Here is a 20,297-nt window from a genome sequence, read left to right as displayed (position 1 = left end):
ATACTTGGGCACTAGAAAGTTATTGGCAAAAGAAAGGTTATCTGAGAAAAAAAAAAAAACAGAACAATCATTGCTTGCTTTTCGTTCAAGGTTAAAAGATTGAAAACCTACTTAGGGATATGGTTATAGGCATATTTTCATTTATATGGCTGATTTAAACATATTTGTATTAAACAATTACTTTCATTCCACCAATTCATAAGAAGACGATAAGACTCTTTCAGATTAATATGATGAGGCAAAGTTAATCAAAATAATTTTATCCGTAAATCTCTTTCCCACCAAAAGGATTATCTTTCAGCAGGCAGATAGATAGATTGATTGATTGACTGATAGATAGATAGATAGGTAAAAGAGTAAAGATTTGTACTAAGTATTCCATATAAATTCTAAGGATACAATGTAAAATTCTTATATAAATGGTGACATATTCCAAAGGGAATTTTAAAAGTACGAAATAGATCAAAGATCTAAAAGTAAGACCTGAAACTTTTTTTTTCACAGTTTTATTGGCATTTATTGGCTTATACAGATATACTGTACTTAGAATACATGATTACCATGTAAAGAAAAAAGGCAATGGTGGGAAAATGGTCAGGGAGAGCAGAACTGATTTGCAGTCATGTCAGGAGGATTTCGAAATGCTGAGAAACAGCTGAGCCACACCTGAAACTATAAAACTACTAGAAGAAAACATAAAGGAAATGCTTCCAGACACTGGTCTGGGAAAAGAGTCTATGAATAAGACCTCAAAAGCACAGGCAACAAAAGCCAAAATAAACAAATGGGGTTATATCAAAAAGCTTCTGCACAGCAAAGGAAACAATCAACAGAGTGAAAAGATAACTTACAAAATGGAAACAAATCGTTACAAGCTATTTATCCAAGAGGGGATTAATATCCAGAACATACAAGGAACTCAAACATCTCAACAGAAAAAAAATCGATTAAAAAATATGTAAATTATCTGAACAGACATGTCTCAAAAGACATAAAAATGGCCAAGAAATATATGAAAAAATTCTCAACATCACTATTCATTGGGGAAATGCAAATCAAAACCAAAATGACATATCATCTCACCCCAGCTGGGTTGGCTATTATCAAAAAGTCAAAAAATAACAAACCCTGGTGAGGATGCAGAGAAAAGGGAACTGTAAAACACTGTGGGTGGGAATGTAAACTAGTACAACGATTATGGAGAATAGTATGGGAGTCCCTCAAAAAACTACACACACGGATACACACATTGAAACAAATAGAACTACCACATGATCCAGCAATCCCACTACTGGGCATTTACTCAAAGGAAAGGAAATCAGTGTATTGAAGACATGTCTGCACCCCCATGTTTACTGCAGCACTATCCACAATTGACAAGATATGGAATTACCCTAGGTGCCCAACAACAGACAAACGGGTGAAGGAAATGTGGTATACGTACACAATGGAATACTATTCAGCAATAAAAAAGAATAAAATCATGTCATTCACAGCACCATGGATGGAACTGGAGGTCATTATGCTAAGTGAAATAAGCTAGGAACAGAAAGTAAAATACTACATATTCTCACTCACATGTGTAAGCTAAAAAAAAAAATGTTGATCTTATAGAAGTGAAAAGCAGAACAGAGGATACTAGAGGCTGGGAAGGGTGGGGGAAAGGGTGAGAGAGGGAGAGATTTGTTAAGATACAAAATTACAGCTAGATAGGATGAATAAGTTATAGTGTTTTATAGCATTGCAGGATGACTGCACTTAATGATTATATTACATAATTTCTAATAGTTCGAAGGAGAATATTGAATGTCCCCAACATAGAGAAATGATCAATGTTTGAGATGATGGATATGCTAATTACCCCAATCTGATCACTTTACATTATACTATGGAAATATCACTATGTACCCCATAAACATGTACAATTACTATATATCAATTAAAAATAAAATAAAAATTTACATGTACAGGGTGGTTTGGTAAAATTTCGTGAACATGGCATTTGTTAATTAAATGATTTTTTACTGTAAGTAGCTTAAAGAAGCAAATGAAAACTAAACTTATTTGTGTACATAAACTGCATTTATAACCAAAGTTTCGAAATCAGTAAAAGACAAATGGCAGCCAGAGTTCTCATTCTTAAAGGTATAACTCAGGCCCCCTTACCAAATATCATTTCTCTTTTGTACTTTACACTAGTAATTAAAATAGAAAGATTAAACAAGAGAACTCAGAAAGAGATTTCTTTTTCCTCCACCAACAGTGAGCTGGTGATAATGATGTCTATTTAATGTCCTTCTTAAACTACTTTCCATGTCAGTTTCACCAAGTTCAGGAACTTGTACCTCAAAAGGAAATCACACACTTGTTTGCTCATCCAGAATTCTGAACAACGATGATCCCTGAGGCCTTGTATTGTGTGACCAGTAGGAGCTGTTGATCAACACTGGCATTTTTCTCCCAATGGAACATAGATTTTTTTTAAGTTTCTGTTTTATTCTCTATGATCCAAGTGAGAGTGAGTCTAAGAGACTTGGTTTCTATAAAGGAAGGTTGCTGTAGACCTACTGGTTTCCTGCCTGTTCAAAATGCTCTAGATACATCACCTTCTGGTAATAGCAGGAGAATGTCCAAATCTACTCACAGGTACATCAGATAAACAACTGGATATAGCCTTGATGTGAATTTCAACAGCACATGCATTTAAAATGACTGTCTTGAAGCATAAGAATATAAACTCTGTTAAAATTCATGCTTCCTTGCATTCAGATGCTCTAATGTGTTTCTGAAGCAAACAAACCTGAAGGTCTAGCAGGTATACAACTGAGCATTCATGAGACCCAATTACGTGTGATAATAAGGTCCCTCATTGCCCCTGTACCCTCAGGACACAGAACAACTGATTCATTTTTGGAGTCAAAGATGTGTCTTTCCGTTGCATGAACAATTCCCGTTCAGAGCCTCCTTTCACAAGAAGAACCAACAAACCTAAGACGTCATGACTCATCCCCACTGAAGAGACTCAGCCTTTGTTTCAGCCCCACATTCCTCAGGTGGTTTCCAACATCAACTTCCTATTCTGTGTGGGATCTCCTATCCCCTCCTGTGTGTAATCTTCCTAGCGTCAACAGACCTCCTTAAACCAATAAAATTTCAAATTGATATTTTATATTTATAATCACCCAAGAAGTGAGATTATAGTCAGAGAGAATGCACTGTCACTGAAGTCAAAGGAATAATTTGGACTTTAAAACATTGATATATCTGTGTTCATAAGGCACAGACATAAGACTCTTTTCAGTAGAGTAACTAGGCTATAGGAAATGACCCAAAAGCAGCAGGGATCAACTCAGACCCATCTGCACCATCCAGATTGAGAGGGTCCGGCAGTGTTAGCAGATTCAGGAATATGATGGGAAGTGAAGAAGCTGCAAAATAAAAGCCCCTTAGAATAAGCATACTGCTGAAAATCCATCAAAATTAAGCTCAGCAGTTCGCTTCTTCTATCACAAGACCTCATTTTGGGAACAAAATAAATAAAGGTTAGGTGTTATAATGTTGTTCACATTATAAAAGAAAACGAGTGTCTGTTATTATGCAAGAAAAAAAATGAGTGTCACATTATTCTGGCTGATCATTTTGTAAGAATTATTTACTGTGAGCCCAGAACAGATTCTGATAATGAAATGATATTAAAGGAGTAATTTTCTCAAGACACTCAATTTTCCTAAGAAGTAAGAAACAGCCTGGTCCTGCATCCATACTGGCTTTTCAGGGTTGCTCCAAGTGTTTTCAAATGAGCTTAACAAGCTCCTTATTTCATCTTAAACCTCTGCTACAGGAATTAAGGCCCAGGGATGGGTTTATTTTTGTTGTTGTTGCTGTTGCTGTTGTGTTTTGCTGCAATCCAAGTCTGTCAGATCCAATTATTTGTTCCAAGGAGACTGTATTCATTCAGTTAAATATAAGAAAACCAAGGACAAGAATATTATTCAAACTGCCATAGGGCCTCTTATCTCCATGAAGCCAAGGCTACAGGTGGAAGGACAGTCTCAAATACCAGTGACAGAGGTGGCCCAAAAGACCCTCAGGAACTCCCACTTGCTCAAGGTCACATGCTATTGCTCAAGAATCCCAGTCCCGCCTGAAGTAATTACATGACAACGCTAAATTTCCTCCACCACCTCTATTGAGATTTAACTCGGGACTCAAAAACTAAGCAAGTACATATTTTGAAGGCTGTCATTACCACAACAGCAACTCAGTGGCAGGAATCAGAATCAGTATCTGCCATTCTGAGATCACTCAACCATGTGAATTTATGAAGCTGGATTAAATGCTCCTAATGCAGCTTCCAACTTTATGACCCTGTGATTCATGTGCTATAAATTAACAATAATGTTCAGGAAAAGGGAAGGGAGAGAGAAGGAGAGGAAGTTGAGGAGAAAGAGACACATGGTAGGCTCAGAAGGGCAAGCACCGTACAACACACAGAAAAGGTACAGAGAAGGGGAAGGACAGACCCCAAAGACTTTGCTGACTGTATTAACATAAATAATCTTCAGGTCAGCATAGAAGGTGTCACTAAGTTAACTAAACTCCTCATTATTATTGAACTCAGGAGTAAATCAATAGCAACGTTAAGAGTTCATGCAGTTTCACCATAACATTCCCATTAGAATCTTCCACGGTTCTTTGCTGAAGCCTCACATGTTCCCTAGAGAAAATGCTCACTCAAAAGAAGGAAGTTTACAAATGTATGGCCTTTTTTCATTGGGCATTAAGTTATCCCATAAAACAGAAGTAAAGAGGGCAGATACGGAGTTATGTTTCATTAGCATAGTTACGTAAGTAGCCTTCAAAACTTACAGAGTGAAACTCAAGTGTCACAAACTTCTGTCTTCTCACATCAGACCCTGTCAGGACATACTACAGGGCTCTCTTAGATCACAAATGAGAACTGACAATGTTGCTTGTTATGAGTACAAAGTTTTAATTTTATATTCTAAAAGCGTAATAATGAATCAAATGAAAGAAAAACCTAGATGTGTACCAGAAAATTAAAAGTCAACAGGTTAGCAAAATTCATAATAGAACACACCTTTCAGATAAATCAACCAATTTAAGACCAGAATAATGATGCTGAAGATGAGACCGATTCCTCGTAGTTTCACCATCAGCCTGTATAAAGGCAATCGATGACATATGTAATTTATGAGACATATGTGAAACATACGGGTAGATGATTGGTTAATAATTTCCTTTAGGAAAAAAGGAAGATACTTGGAGATTAATGGGAAAAAACACAGGGAATAAAAGGGGAGAAACTCAGTCCTATTACAACTGTTATTGTCTTATTTTTGTCAATGAAATATGACATTAAAGCAACACAGAATGGGAGGGAGCCACACTTCACTCACCTGCTTCTCTGTGAGAATGACCCTCCCGAGTAACTGATCTTCTAGACCTTTCATGGTGACAGTGAAGTCAATGATGGAGGTACGGGCACTTATCTCAGGGGTATGGGCTGGGTTAGGCAGTTTGGTGGTAATGTAGAGTCTAAAGCCATCCAACACATCTACTTCCTTGTCACCAACTTTCACCTTTTTTATAAAAAGAAATTTAAAAGTAATAAAACAGAGATATACCTTACTATGTCTTTTTTGTATCAGATCAAGTATTGTTTTAAATAATGACATAACTGGAGATCATTTGTATACTAAAAAAGAAATGGTCATGAGGCATCTGCACAGCTTCAGACAACTAGGAGGAAAGGAAGGAAGCAAAGAAGGATGGAAGGAAGACTGAATATAGAATTTAACACCAAAATTGTGATCACATTGCAGGAGTGAGATGGATCCCTTACCCAAAATTCAGTTCAGAGGTTGAGACTGATGATGCTGCACATGCATCGAAAGAATATAAAAAGGCTTACTACTCACATGATGAGTTTGTGGGAGAGATCAGAGTAGGTTCCCAAACAGGTCCCAAAAACTGGCTTGAGAGAACAGGAAGGGGCAGCTTCTCTAGGGCTTTATGGTGTTTAGCGGGTAGAGCTGGACTGGGGGTTCCCATACACACGTATGGACAGGGGGTTGCATGGTTTGAATTTTCAACTTGTGCCAAAGGAGGGGGCACCCAGGTTTTATCAGCTTGCCCAGATGTGAGTGGGGCAGAAGGGGAGAGGGGAATGGAGAAGCTTCAAAACTATCAACTTCAAGAGGCAGTCAGACCCCTTCACATACTACAAAAGTGAAGTCAATATTCCTAAAAGGATTGCTCTTGGATATTTTAATCCAAAGTCAAGAAGTGTAGAAGAGAAAAACAAACCTTTCCCATGGACTCAAATTTAAGTTGTTGCCTATTAAGACAATTCTATCTGTGTCACATTGACCTGGCCTCATGGTAACTGTTCTGCACATTGTCATCCATACGTTTAACCTACCTTAAAGGTAGACCCAGTTTTAATGAAGTTTCTTTCCAAAACATTATCTAGTGCTGGATCTAGTTCCTCTCCAACATCTTCAATAAGCAAGGGCCTTCCAAGAGAAAGGCTGTCTTCCAGGTGGTTTCTGAAGTACTTGTGATTTAAAGACGTGATCTAGGAACAGGATCACAAGGTTCAAGGTTGTTGTTGACAGACATTATTATGAAGCAAGCACAGGGATAACTGTTTTCAAATGAAGCCTAAAGCATTCTACTGCAAGAGGCAAATACAAATTGAGCATCCAAAATGTCCCAAAATACAAAACTTGTTGAGAGTCCACATGACGCCACAGTGGAAAATTCCACACCTGACTTCTGTGCTTTCTGATGGTTGAATGTACATAAACTTTGTTTCATGCATAAAATTGTTTTAAATATTCTATAGGCCGGACGCGGTGGCTCAAGCCTGTAATCCCAGCACTTTGGGAGGCCGAGACGGGCAGATCACGAGGTCAGGAGATCGAGACCATCCTGGCTAACACGGTGAAACCCCGTCTCTACTAAAAAATACAAAAAACTAGCCGGGCAAGGTGGTGGGCGCCTGTAGTCCCAGCTACTCGGGAGGCTGAGGCAGGAGAATGGCTTGAACCTGGGAGGCGGAGGTTGCAGTGAGCTGAGATCACGCCATTGCACTCCAGCCTGGGCTTTGTGAGGCTTTGTCTCTAAATCAAAAAAAAAAAAAAAAAAAAAAAAAATTCTATAAAATTACCTTCATGTATATGAATAAGGTGTATATGAAACATAAATGAATTTCGTGCTCTGACTTGAGTCCCATCCTCAAGTTATCCCATTATGTACGTGTAAATATTCCAAAATCTAAAATCTGGAACACTTCTGATCTCAAATATTTAGGATAAGGGGGCATTCACCTTTTACATAGATTTTTAGAGATCCTTGGTTTTGAAACCCACACTTGGTGAAATTGTAAAGAAGTTTAATTGTTTCCATTGTTGTTTAGCAAACCATCATTTTGTTTCACTGGGAAGCATGTAAAGGTTCTGTGTGATGGCAATGTTTTTTCTTCACCACTACCACTTTTGTGACAAATAATAATGTGATAATTAGGAAGTATTCACACAAAACGCTGCACACTTTGCGTGATACAGCTCTGCCGCTCTCTACTCATCAAAGAGAGCCCTGGATCCTGACAGAATAGTCTGAAACCACTGAAAGATGGCATTGGTAGAGATTAACACATATGCAAATAATGAAAGTTTTAGAAAATATTTTCATATTAGATTTAAGCTTGCATCTGCTACTGCTCTACCTAGGATTACAAAAACATCTCTAATGTTTTCGAATATTTCTTTCCTCTTGGATTTTTGTTTATCTGAGGCAATAAAACTTAACTGGTAACATAAACATACTAAAACACAAATGACCTGGAGTTCATTTCGCCTTTCTTTATTTTTAATCCAGATCTTGCCTTGAGTCTGTGGATCAATTAACAAAGGGTAACGAGATGCCTTCGTGACAATAATTCCATTTTGAATGGACAGGTCATCATTTGGCAGACCTTGGAGGTTCCATTCACTAACAGTAGGAGCATCAATCAACATCTCACTGAGATTTAGGTTCTTTCCAAATGGAATTTTCCGGGCTTTCATTTCCTTCCGCCAGTCATTTAACAGAAGATCACGAAACTCTTGGTTAAATGGACCAGAATAAGATAGAAAAGCTGTAGCCAACAGTACATCCCCTAAAACAGAAAACAAACACCACTGAAATACTTTAGGTTCATCCTTGTAATTGTACAGCATATTAAAAATGAAAAACTTTAAAAGACAATAATTCTTTTAAACTAAATTCCACAAATCAAACCGGAAGCATGTGTGGCTGTGCCAGTGAATAAGCAGTAGTCTGGTTTATTAGTCAATAGGGTCCAAGTGGCCTACCAAGTGATACCTGCTAGCAGTCAAGCACTGGATGATTTTTACTCTCATTAGAAGTGAAAAGATGGCCTCTAAGTTTAACAGAATCAAACCTCCTAAGACAGAGCCTTCATTAAATGTGACCTTGATCAATATACCCATGTACTCACAGAATTCTAAAGTGACCTGATAATAAAAGGCATAAATATAGTTAACACATCTAATAAGGACAGCACAGATGCCAGACCAATGTCTCTTTCTCTGAAATAGCTGGAGACACACACACACACACACACACACACACACAGGAATTTGAAATAATCAAGCGTTTTTTATTTTGATTAAAGTATAAGCTGTCTAAAGTATAAGCTATCTAATTCCCTATCACAGGCAACACACAATCTCATTAATCAGCAGTTTACATACCTACAAGTCTTTTAGTTTGTGCAGCAAACTCTTGGCTTTGCTGCGTCCATCTTTCTTTTTCACCTGCCAAGCCACTGATGAGTGTGGAAGCTGTCCGCATCTTGTGTCTGCATCGCTCTGCATCTTCAAGTAAGGTCTAACAAAAGTCATAATCACAAGAAAACTTTTACTGAAATAAATATAGCCTCTGGCTCAAAAATATAACTGTAGAACATGCCATATTATCTGCCTTCCTGAGACATGTGAGCCATTACTTCACAAGAAGCATGACATTCTATTTCCATGTGTCTGTCAGCCCAGTCCTCTCTCCTTTGCCCTGTCCTCTCTCTTATCCCCTGCCCATGGAACTTGGCTGGATGGAGTTTCGCTCTTGTTACCCCAGCTGGACTCCAATGGTGCGATCTCAGCTCACTGCAACCTCTGCCTCCTGGGTTCAAGCGATTCTCCTGCCTCAGCCTCCCAAGTAGCTGGGATTATAGGCATGTGCCACCACGTCCCATTAATTTTGTATTTTTAGTAGAGATGGGGTTTCTCCATGTTGGTCAGGCTGGTCTCAAACTCCCAACCTCAGGTGATCCACCCACCTCAGCCTCCCAAAGTGCTGGGATTACAGGCATGAGCCACCACACCTGGCCAGTGCTTAGTTCTTAAAAACAAATGGCTCCAGTGGCTCACGCCTGTAATCCCAGGACTTTGGGAGGCCATGAAGTGGGCGGATCACGTGAGGTCAGGAGTTCAAGATCAGCCTGACCAACATGGTGAAACCCCATCTCTACTAAAAATACAAAAATTAGCCAGGCGTGGTGGCAGGTGCCTGTAATCCGAGATACTTGGGAGGCTGAGGCAGGAGAATCACTTGAACCCAGGAGGTGGAGATTGCAGTGAGCCAAGATCGTGCCACTCAAATCCAGCCTTGGCAACATAGTGAGATTCTGTCTCAAAAAACACAAAAAGCAAAAAACAAATGGCTCTGTTTCTTAGTGTTTAAGCAACAATTGCTTATTCTACTTGTAAAAATCTAAACTTATGAAATAAAATGGGTATGGACAAAGGTTTAGCTACATGCCAAGTCATTGGGTGTTCAAATATATATACATGCTAAATGTCTAACAACAGAGGATTATTTAAATAAATTATAGTGTATCCATGAATAAGAATACTCTGAAGCCATTAAAAAAATCCTATAAAAATTTTTATGACCAAGAAAGAAGAGCACAATATATTAAGTTAAAAATTCAATTTATAAAATGGTATTCCTAAATTATCAGTTATGTTGAGTTTAAAATGCACGTGAGGCCGGGCGTGGTGGCTCAAGCCTGTAATCCCAGCACTTTGGGAGGCCGAGACAGACGGGCCACGAGGTCAGGAGATCCGAGACCATCCTGGCTAACACGGTGAAACCCCGTCTCTACTAAAAATACAAAAACTAGCCGGGCGTGGTTGTGGGTGCCTGTAGTCCCAGCTACTCGGGAGGCTGAGGCAGGAGAATGGCGTGAACCCGGGAGGCGGAGCTTGCAGTGAGCTGAGATCTGGCCACTGCACTCCAGTCCGGGCGACAGAGCGAGACTCCGCCTCAAAAATAAAATAAAATAAAATAAAATAAAATAAAATAAAATAAAATAAAATAAAATAAAATGCATGTGAAAGGCATATATTATGATATGAATAATAATAAAATATGATTAATGTTTATCTCCAGGGTTACCTGTATTTTCCATAGAGACATGAATTGCTTTTGTAATAATAACACTTTGCAGTGTTTTTCAAAAGCAGGATATTTATTCCACTTTGTCCTAATCTATTTTCTTCCTCTAGAGTTAAGGCAAAAAAAACTAATAGTCCATCAGACAGGCACATCCCCTAACCACGGCCCCTCACATCTGTTTGCTTCCTTCAAGAAGGAAGGTGCCAGTTGGGAAGGACAATCCTACATCGTTTATTAGAAACAAAAAAAAAAAAAACTTTTTATTTGTAAGATACTTTTAATATTGATTTGCTTTCGCTAAATTCTTCAATCCCAATTCCATCAGCCAAATCCGAAAATGACCAGGCCTCTCCCTTTCTGGCTTTTGTTTTCTGGAAGCCCAGGCTTCTTTGGGGGATTACAATTTGGGAGAAGAGAAAGGAGCAAATGTTGAGAATGCAAGAGAAAGAAAACCGTAAGTTCCATGTGTTCCCCGTAGCCTGTTGAGGGGAGCACACGGGATTTACTGGGTTCCCTGAGTAGTATCCCCATCCTCAGGCCCACTCTCTCATAGGTCCCAGAGAGGTGACCAGCTCTCCTGCAGGCCTAGGCAAGCTGAACCCTAGGAAAAGGCACTGGATTCTGCATGGGGTGTAGCCAGGACACACTCTCCTTCAATGGGCCATGCAGGCCTGGGCCATGGTGAACTGTAGATTGGAACCCTTCTCCTGCCTTCTGGGAGGCCCACAAACCCCCAGACTTTCATGCAGTCCTACGGAGGGAGAAGAGCAACAAAAATGACTGAAGATCAAGTTCAGAAGTTGGTTGTAGGAATGTCCAGATTTTTTTTTTTTTTTAATAAGGAATTTGACATTTGTTGAAACTCAAGTTTTAGAGTTAGAGCCATAATGTTACAGTTCTTCTGTGGTCCCATGATTATTTACCTAACAAATAGAAGATGCTCCAAAACAATAAAGCTTGCTGAATGAATTAAGGTAAAAATGTTAAAACTGACACATAATAAAATGAGAAGGTAAAACATTTTCCCTGTGTTCAGTAGAGCTTCCTGATACAAATAACCATCCAAAATGGTAGAAATTAACACTTCTTCCAAAGTAGATTCTTTCAAACTGCCATAATGTTTTCCATACACAAGTGAATTTAATGAGGCATAAGTATACAAACCCACATAAGTGCTACTTCTTTTTTAAAATTTAATTTTCATTTTAAGTTCAGGGGTACCTGTAGAGGTCTGTCATATAAGTAAACTTGTGTCATGGGGGTTTGTTGTGCAGATTTTTTCATCACCCAGGTATTAAACCCAGTACCCATTAGTTATCTTTTCTACTCCTCTCCCTCCTCCCACCCTCCACCCTCAAGTAAGCCCCAATGTGTGTTGTTCCTGTCTATGCATCCATGTATTCTCATCATTTAGATTCCACTTATAAGTGAAAATATATAGTATTTGGTTTCTCAGTTCCTGTGTTAGTTGCTAAGGATAATGGCCTCCAGTTCCATCTATGTTCCTGAAAGGACACAATCTCATTCTTTTTTTATAGCTGCATAGTATTCCATGGTGTATGTGTACCACATTTTCTTTATCCAGTCTATCACTGTTGAACATTTAAGTTGATTCCATGTCTTTCCTATTGTGAACGGGACAGCGATGAACATACTCACACATGTGGCTTTATAACAGAACGATTTATATTCCTTTGGGTATATATCGAGTAATGGGATTGCTGGATCAATGGTATTTCTGTTTTTAGGTCTTTGAGGAATTGTCACACTATCTTCCAGAATGGTTGAACTAACTTAACTCTGACCTACAGTGTATAAGCATTCTTCTTCTCCACAATCTCACCAGCATCTATTGTTTTTCGACTTTTTAATAGTAGCCATTCTGACTACTGTGAGATGGTAACTTACTGTAGTTTTGACTTGCATTTCTCTAGTGATCAGTGATATTGAGCTTTATTTCATATGATTATTGGCCGCATGTATGTCTGTTTTTGAAAAGTGTCTATTGCAACGAAAGCGAAAACTGACAAATGGGATCTAATTAAAATAAAGAACTTCTGCACAGCAAAAGAAACTATCAACAGAGTGAAGAGGGAACCTATAGAATGGGAGAAAATTATTGCAAAAATGTATCTGAAAAAAATCTTAATGTCCAGGATCTATAAGGAACTTAAAGAAATTCACAATAAAAAAAAATCTCATTAAAAGTGGGCAAAGGACATGAGCAGACATTTTTCAAAAGTGCTACTTCTTTAAAGCTTCCAAAAGCTTTTACTTTGCTTGCAGAAGATTTATCTTTAAGAGAATATACCATACATTCTGCAGATAGTGAAACTGAAATGTTTATCTAAACTCTTATTGGGACCCCTGTAAAACTAACAAGGCAGGAATTTCAATTCTGCCAAGTAAAGGCTGAGAAGAGGTAGGGGTGAATTTCATAAAATTATCAAGGTATTATCTACCAAATATAGGATTTATCAGAGGCAGATACAGATTTTATTAAGCCAAAAGCTTATGTACTCTAGGGAGACTTTATTAAAAAAAAAAAAAAAAGTATGTATTTAAGAGAAAAAAAGTGTCAAAATCCTGGTTACTTAGAAACTCAGGTACTTTTTCTCTGTGATCTCTTTAGACATTTGATTTGAATGCTCTAAACTGAGAACAAAGATAGGTAAGGCACTAGGCTGCCTTGGTTCATGCCTGTAATTCCAACATTTGGGAGGCCGAGGCAGGTGTATTGCTTAAGCCCAAGAGTTCGAGACCAGCCTGGGCGACATGGTGAAAACCTGTCTCTATAAAAAGTTAGCCAGGCATGGTGGTGAATGCCTGTAGTCCCAGCTACTTGGGAGGCTGAGGCGGAAGGATCATTTGAGGCCAGGAATTCAAGGCTGCAGTGAGCCATGATCATGCTACTGCACTCCAGCCTGGACGACAAAGCAAGACTTTGTCTCAATAAATAAATAAATGATAAATAAATAAATAAATCCACCCTGCCTACTTTGCAAGTTATTTCAAAGATTAAATGAGATAACATGGGAGGACACGATTTGAAAAACATAACAAAAATGCTACTACACAAGATGCTATCATTATTACCATCCCCAACTAATAAAGAAACTCAGAATGGCTATGCTCCAGCACTGACTGCCATCTCGACTGACCATCCTGTCGTCTCACCAAAGACCCTTGGTGTCCATTATGTGCTATGTATGTATTATGTATAAATTCAGTGAATCCCCACAAAAACCCACACTCTTGGAGAGAGAAGCTGTGGAGATGTGTGACAGTCCCTGCCATGACAAAGGACAGTTACCTGCTTTTCAGTCATGGCCTGTTCATACTCAGCCTGCACCACGTCGAGTTCCGCCTGCTTGTCATCCAACTCCGCCTGGGCTTTCTGCAGATCCTGCATGGCCAGGAGATGGCGATTCTCTTGCACCACCAAGTTAGCCTGCAGAGGACATGCACAGAGTGAAGAGATGGGCAGCCAATCTCAAAACGTCCCTCATTTCAGGGTCTGAGAACTCAACTACACCGCGTGTTAAGACCTTTGCTTTGTTCCAGCTCCAGAATCCTTTCAAATCACATTAAGTCCTGAACAAATCTTAATGTGAATTTGACATAAATGTGTATAAGCAGAAAGTTACAGTTCATTAGAAAGGGGGTCAGCAAATACTTTCTTTAAAGTGCCAGATAGTACATATTTTGGGCCAAGAGGCAAAATCAAAACTATTGCTCATGTACTTATTTTAGAACTATTTAAACATGTAAAAACTACTCTTATTTCACAAGCCATCCAAATATAGGTAGTGGGCTAGATTTGGTCCACGGGTCATCGTCTGCCTAGATCAGAACACTGTAATATTAAATGTATATAGGTAAATTATAAAACATGCTAATATTAAGAGTTTTAGAAAAAACAGTATTTAGAACTATCTGCCTAGCAGGACTCATCACTGTTGAGGAATAATAAAGGATAGAAAATGATTATTTACTGATTATAAACATCTAGGTTTTGTGTATCGTGGTGGTCTTGACATTGTTCCTTTCACTTTCATATATTTCTTGTCTTCCGGAAAGCATATTTGATACCCTGAGCTGTGACTAATTAAAAATGTTTGTTTTAAAGAAGCTATTAAGATAGAATAAAAAGACTTAACCAAAAGCAATATTAGCAAAAGATGAGATGTAAAAAAGTAGTTCATGCCTAAGAAATTTAGATCCTTTAAAATCATTTTTTGAAACCAAATTTTTCCCTTTCAAATTTACAAAATGTTAATATTGACTTTCATGGGATGACCAGAAGGCACAGTCTTTCTGAAGCATTCGAGAAAAGATGATTTTTAAAACACTTTTGAAATAAATTATTTTCCTATCTCAAAACTTCAGGCTTCCAAATTTGGGCAGAATAAATCTTTAAGGAAAACCTCAAGAGTTCCATAATTGACTAGATCCAGTGATGGGCAAAAGCATCGCTTGTAAGTTACAATTTAAAAAGAACCTGACTGGCGGAACATTTTTTCCTCAGCTCTGCAGTAAGCTGCAACTGTTGCCATGGCTCCAAGACGAAAGGAAAAAGTAAGGTCACCATGTCAAGCAACTTACAAATTAAAGTCACCTACTAATGACAAACTATTGCAAACCCAAAGATTTTGAACATTTTCTAGTACTTTACTCACCAATAAGTAAATAAAATTTTTATTAAACGAACCTGTCAACAATTGCTAATCAAAATCCTTCAAACCCAATTAATTGCTCAACTTAGGAGTTGTAGAACTCTGTGCAGGTAGCTTAAACCCGGTGAGCTTCAGTTTCTTCATTAAAATATTGAAAAACTAACTCCTACGACTTTTTGTGAGGATTAAATAAGATAACATATGTAAAATTCCAAGTCTAGTCCCCAGCACATGAGTTCAATAAACAGTAGATGTTGTTACTGTTATTATCCATGTACAATATTTAAGTTCTGCTTTTTTATAACATCCTCTTTATTTGTACCTATACTGATTTCCATGAAGTTTTACAGGAGAAATCTCATTATAAGGAACTTGAATAGAATCTAAATTGCTGTTGCTGAAATTCATACTTGTCTGAATGTATTCACTACTAGAAGTCACTTAGCCCAACTATAAGGATTGCAAGATGAAAGACAGCAGCTCCTCAGTGTGTCCATTACTAATTAGTGTCTAAGAGATTCCACCTGAAGTTTACAGAATGCCCTTGACCTCTCCTCATTTAAGAAGCAGGGGATTGCAAGTGAAGCCCCTCCAGGAAGAAGGGAAGTTAAAAGCTTAGGTCTGAATTTCTTAATACATTCAACAGAACCACCTGGTGACAATATGTACTCACTTTCTCTTCTACTCCTCCCTACACAGCAAACATGGATCTGTGTAACAGCATGTATTTTTCTGACTGACGTAAGAGGAACCCGACAAGCTGTGTGGTCCAAGATGCTAGATACTTGTAAGAATATAAGAGAACAGACTTCTCAGAAAGAAAAGCACAGGTTGTAGGAGCAAATAAAAAGGTTCCCACTTCTGATACGGTTCCCTTCCCTTCCCACTGTAGGATCTAGATTGTCCTGACACAAGCTGAAAGCTGAAATGTGGATGGCATTGACCACAGGGGAAGAGATCTCATTGTTCTTATGCAAGCCTTGTTCAGAATGTCCATGTTGAAAGATTTCAGCTATATACTTAAAATAACAATAATAACAGAAAAAACTATGCATCATGAACTTAATTGTAGTTCTCTTTAAGACACTATGCATGGTTACCCACCGGAAAAGTATGCGAAGAATGACCTGTACTTTTCACTTGATATAAATATTGGTTCTAATTCAGTCAATATCAGATTGTCCATTTTTGAGCTACGCTGAAGTCTTCAATAGTCACAATACCCACGGTGTCAGACAGCATGACATCGATTATTTGCTCTGAAATTCTCGGACTCAAATGACTCTTTGTCCCTTTAGGTTATCCTAGGACTTCAAGAGCCTCAATTGCTGAATAAATGGTCTTGGTATCACAACAAGTAGAAACAAAATAGCATTTTCAACTCTATGCCTATCTTCCTGATACTCTCGATTACTTGTATGATGATTATTAAGTGTCCTGGGTAGTTGACAAGTATAAGTAGAATTTAGTTGATGATTAAGAAAGATGAGACTCCTACAAAAGCAAAATAATCAACCAAGCCATGAGATATGATTTTGAGACTTCAGCATTTCACTTTCAAAAAACACACTCTCCATGGCCTCTCCATTTGCTGAAGACTGCCTCTTTTCACGGTAGGGGAATATGCAAAAAATGAAGCTTAAGTATTCAATTACGCAAAGGAAACATAAAGCATGTCTAAAAAGTCACATTAAATAACAACTATTCAGATATTCAGTTTCTTTCCTGAGAGACAAAACAAAAATGGAAAAGGGAGGAATACGTCATGCCTTAAGCCAAGCTAAAACCAGCTTCCAGCATGTTCTGTCTTGACCCTACCTCATTCATAGGATTCTCTGGATAAAGATCTTAAATATCAGCAGAGGATTCTATGCTACAGTTTGCGGTGGTTTTTTTGTTTGTTTGGTTTTTGTTTTTTGTTGTTGTTGTTTTTTCAAGTTTGCATTGTGGAAGAAAACTATCGAGCAGCCCACAATGGACTTGTAGTGAGCATCATTGCAGAGAGGCCATCCCTGCTTAGAGGCTCATACGGTTCTGATTAGAGCAGGATTACAAAGAAGAAAGAAACATCCTGTGCTTGGCCTTTCTAATGCTCCCTCTCCCCGTGGACCTGAGTACCCTAACACCAGAAGCCACAGGCACACGTGCTCCTGTGATAAGATAAGATCGGTTGACCTGCAGACTCCGCCCAGCCACCTTCACCCAGGTCTGCCTAGGAGGCTTACCTTCAGAGGCAGCACCTCTTTGTTTATAGAAAAGAAGGCAGCCATGGCTTTCGTCCAGGAACAAAGACCAGCTACATTTCCACATACGCGTTTAGCAGTTTCGATGTTATAGTCAGGCATTTCAAAGTAAGGACTCAAAAACTCTATCACCTCTTCATTGATTGTGTCTTTTGGGAATTGCTATGGAAGAAAAGAGTAAAATAAAGTCAAAACACTTCTTTCCATGAAGTCATACTTGCATCACGCTCTCAATGCTACTGAAATGACTGAACGACCACAAATGAATGAAGGGCATTATATTTTGTCACTATTTTAAGATATTAGGCAAAAGTCCTAAAGGTAAAAGCACAGTAAGAAATGACAGCAAAGAAGTCTGTGAGAGCACACTCTGTCTTCTGTAGGAAAGATACCAACCTTAAATAAATACAGTGAGATCCAGGGAAAGAGCAAATTATTGAGGTGATGAACACTAATATGGTTATTAGAATTTCCAAAGCAATAAAGATCTTTTGTCATTCATCCTAAACAGATGAATTATAAGCCCATAAAATCCCCAATGAAAAACAAATACAAGTGTATTCAGTCTGAGGACATATATATTTAGCATTTATCAGCAACTAAATGCTTAATACATTCAGACAGAGGTTTTATTAAACTCACCTAAAATGTGAAGATAATAACTTGGACATTAGGCTTTGAGGGTGATGAATTAATTTTTAATCACAGAACTATCAAGAATATGAGAGAATTATTATCTTCTGGTGGGATAAAATTTTAAAATAGTAGCAGAAATGAATTAAGAATGCCTTTCTGCATCAGAAAAAGCAGACTGACCAAACAATGAAACTGGATCTTTTAAAAGTGGTGTTTGATCATTTAAAAAGAGGATGATTAAATGTTTTCCAAGCAGAAAGAAATTTAGCACCTAAATAATTTAGTGACACAAACCTTCACAGAACTCACAATGTATAGTAGAACACTCTCATTCAGACCTCGTTTAATGTAACCCGTTTTTATGAGACTTGAAAAATCGTTAACCCAAAAAAAAAAAAAAAAAAAGCCAGATAAATGTCTGGGAGCAACAGAAGGTCAGTGGTGACAATGACAAATAGCAAGGGAGAGCCCAAGAGCAGGGGCTTTGCCACCAGGTAAATGTCAGGAACCTGGAATCACTTGTCAGGATTCCACCCAAAGTCCAAGTCCATTGGCAGAATCTCATATTATAATTATCTGGGACAAGTCTGTTTGGCCCACTAGTTTCATAAGCTACTTATTGTTACAGCTGTTGTATGCGCCTCACCACAGGCTCCAGCCACAGCGGTCACTTGAGCAATGCTGAATTGAAAACTGAAAGAAAGATGGTGCTGAATCCACAACTTGGGAAATAGAGGTGGACTGGGTATTCCCAATTAATTGCTTTGAGATTTGAACATGAAAGAAAAGACAATAAAGCCTGCAGAAGAAAACTAGAAATCTGCCTTGGATGTGGGCAAAGATCTCCTAAACAGAACATAGAAAGCACCATCAGGGAAAATATTAATACATTGGACTACATTAAACCTAAGAATTTCTGTTTATCAAAAGACATCGTTAATCGAGGGAACAACTAATGCCAGAAAGCAGCAGAAGATATTTGCAAACATATAAGTGATAAATTAGTCATATTTTATATATAAGGAAATTCTACAAAGTAACGAAAAAAATTAACTGGATAAGCAACTCCAACAGGCACTTAACAAAAGAATTCCCCAGAGGCTCACAAGCCTATGGAAAGGTCGGGAAATGCAAATTAAATCAACAACAATAAGACACCACTACAAACTCATCAGAGTAGCTAAAAGTAGAAAACAGTGAGGATGCTGAGCAACTCATACACTGCTAGTGGGTATATATATTGACACACCATTTTTGAAAACTCTTCAGCACTACCTACCAAAGCTGATTAAATGCATATAACCAAAGTCCCAGAAATTCCACTCCTGAGCATGAAACCAACAGGAATGCATAGCCAGAGCCACCAAATGACCAATATTCACAGCAGCTTGATTTATAATAGCCATAAATTAATACTAACCCCAAAATTCATCAACAGTACAGGAACAAACAAAATGAAGCATATTACAGTGTTTCACACTGGTGCTGGTTTAAACAGGCTTGTAAGAAATGATTGTTAAATTTCCAGGAATTCTGCTAGACTCAGCCATTATCAAAAATTAAAATATATAAGCTTACAATTAAATAAACAATATTTCAAGCAACGGTTATAGTCAAAGCTCATAAGTTGCTAATTCTGAGACTAAATTTTACTATCATCTGTGCTTTTGAGGTCATTTACAACTATTGTATCTATATGGTGGAAACGTTACACAATGGCATACTACCATGCACCTCTTCTCAACTCTAGATTCAGCAACATCATTTTGGCAGCTTAAAATAGCCATCGTGGGAGTGCTTACACCATGGCAAAACTTTAAATCAGAGCTTTTTTTTTGCTTTTTTTGTTTTCCTTTCTCCCTCAAGAATCAGTTGTTAAACATTTCTCACACACACTACAGCACATTTATATACTGGGAAACTATATAACAATGAAAAAGGAAAGACTGTCATTTGCAACAAAAAGAACAAATTTCACAGACATATTGAATGAAAGAGGTCAAAACAAAAGCGTTCATACAATATTATTTCATATATGCAAATTTCAAAACAGGTAAAGCGAACTATCTGGATAAAGGTAAGGATACAATTGTCTTATGGAAAGTTATTGACTTGGTTGGGGCACAAGAGAGATTTCTGGGGTCTGAAAATATGTGTTTTTCTTCGTGTTCACAAATAGGTATATACATATGTAAATATTCATCAAGCTATACATTTAAAATTTGTGCATTTATTCATGGTAAGTTCTATCTCA

General features: G+C 37.9%; 1 protein-coding gene across 1 annotated transcript in view; it reads right to left on the bottom strand.

Annotated features, from left to right (window-relative positions):
- The window catches only part of DNAH5 (dynein, axonemal, heavy chain 5), a 252,270-nt gene that overhangs the window by 53,192 nt on the left and 178,781 nt on the right, over nucleotides 1-20,297 (bottom strand). Inside the window, exons 60-65 of the mRNA XM_011951766.1 lie at nucleotides 17,390-17,569; nucleotides 13,802-13,939; nucleotides 8,784-8,919; nucleotides 7,869-8,185; nucleotides 6,446-6,601; nucleotides 5,421-5,603 (exon numbers count right to left, since the gene is read on the bottom strand). Of these exons, the coding sequence (XP_011807156.1) occupies nucleotides 5,421-5,603; nucleotides 6,446-6,601; nucleotides 7,869-8,185; nucleotides 8,784-8,919; nucleotides 13,802-13,939; nucleotides 17,390-17,569 (1,110 nt within the window). The remainder of the gene's footprint in view (nucleotides 1-5,420; nucleotides 5,604-6,445; nucleotides 6,602-7,868; nucleotides 8,186-8,783; nucleotides 8,920-13,801; nucleotides 13,940-17,389; nucleotides 17,570-20,297) is intronic.

This window comes from Colobus angolensis, unplaced genomic scaffold, assembly GCF_000951035.1.
Source record: "Colobus angolensis palliatus isolate OR3802 unplaced genomic scaffold, Cang.pa_1.0 Scaffold327, whole genome shotgun sequence".
Lineage (NCBI taxonomy): Eukaryota > Metazoa > Chordata > Mammalia > Primates > Cercopithecidae > Colobus > Colobus angolensis.
Note: the sequence above shows the minus strand (reverse complement) of the source record. Positions and strands in the feature narration are given on the sequence as shown.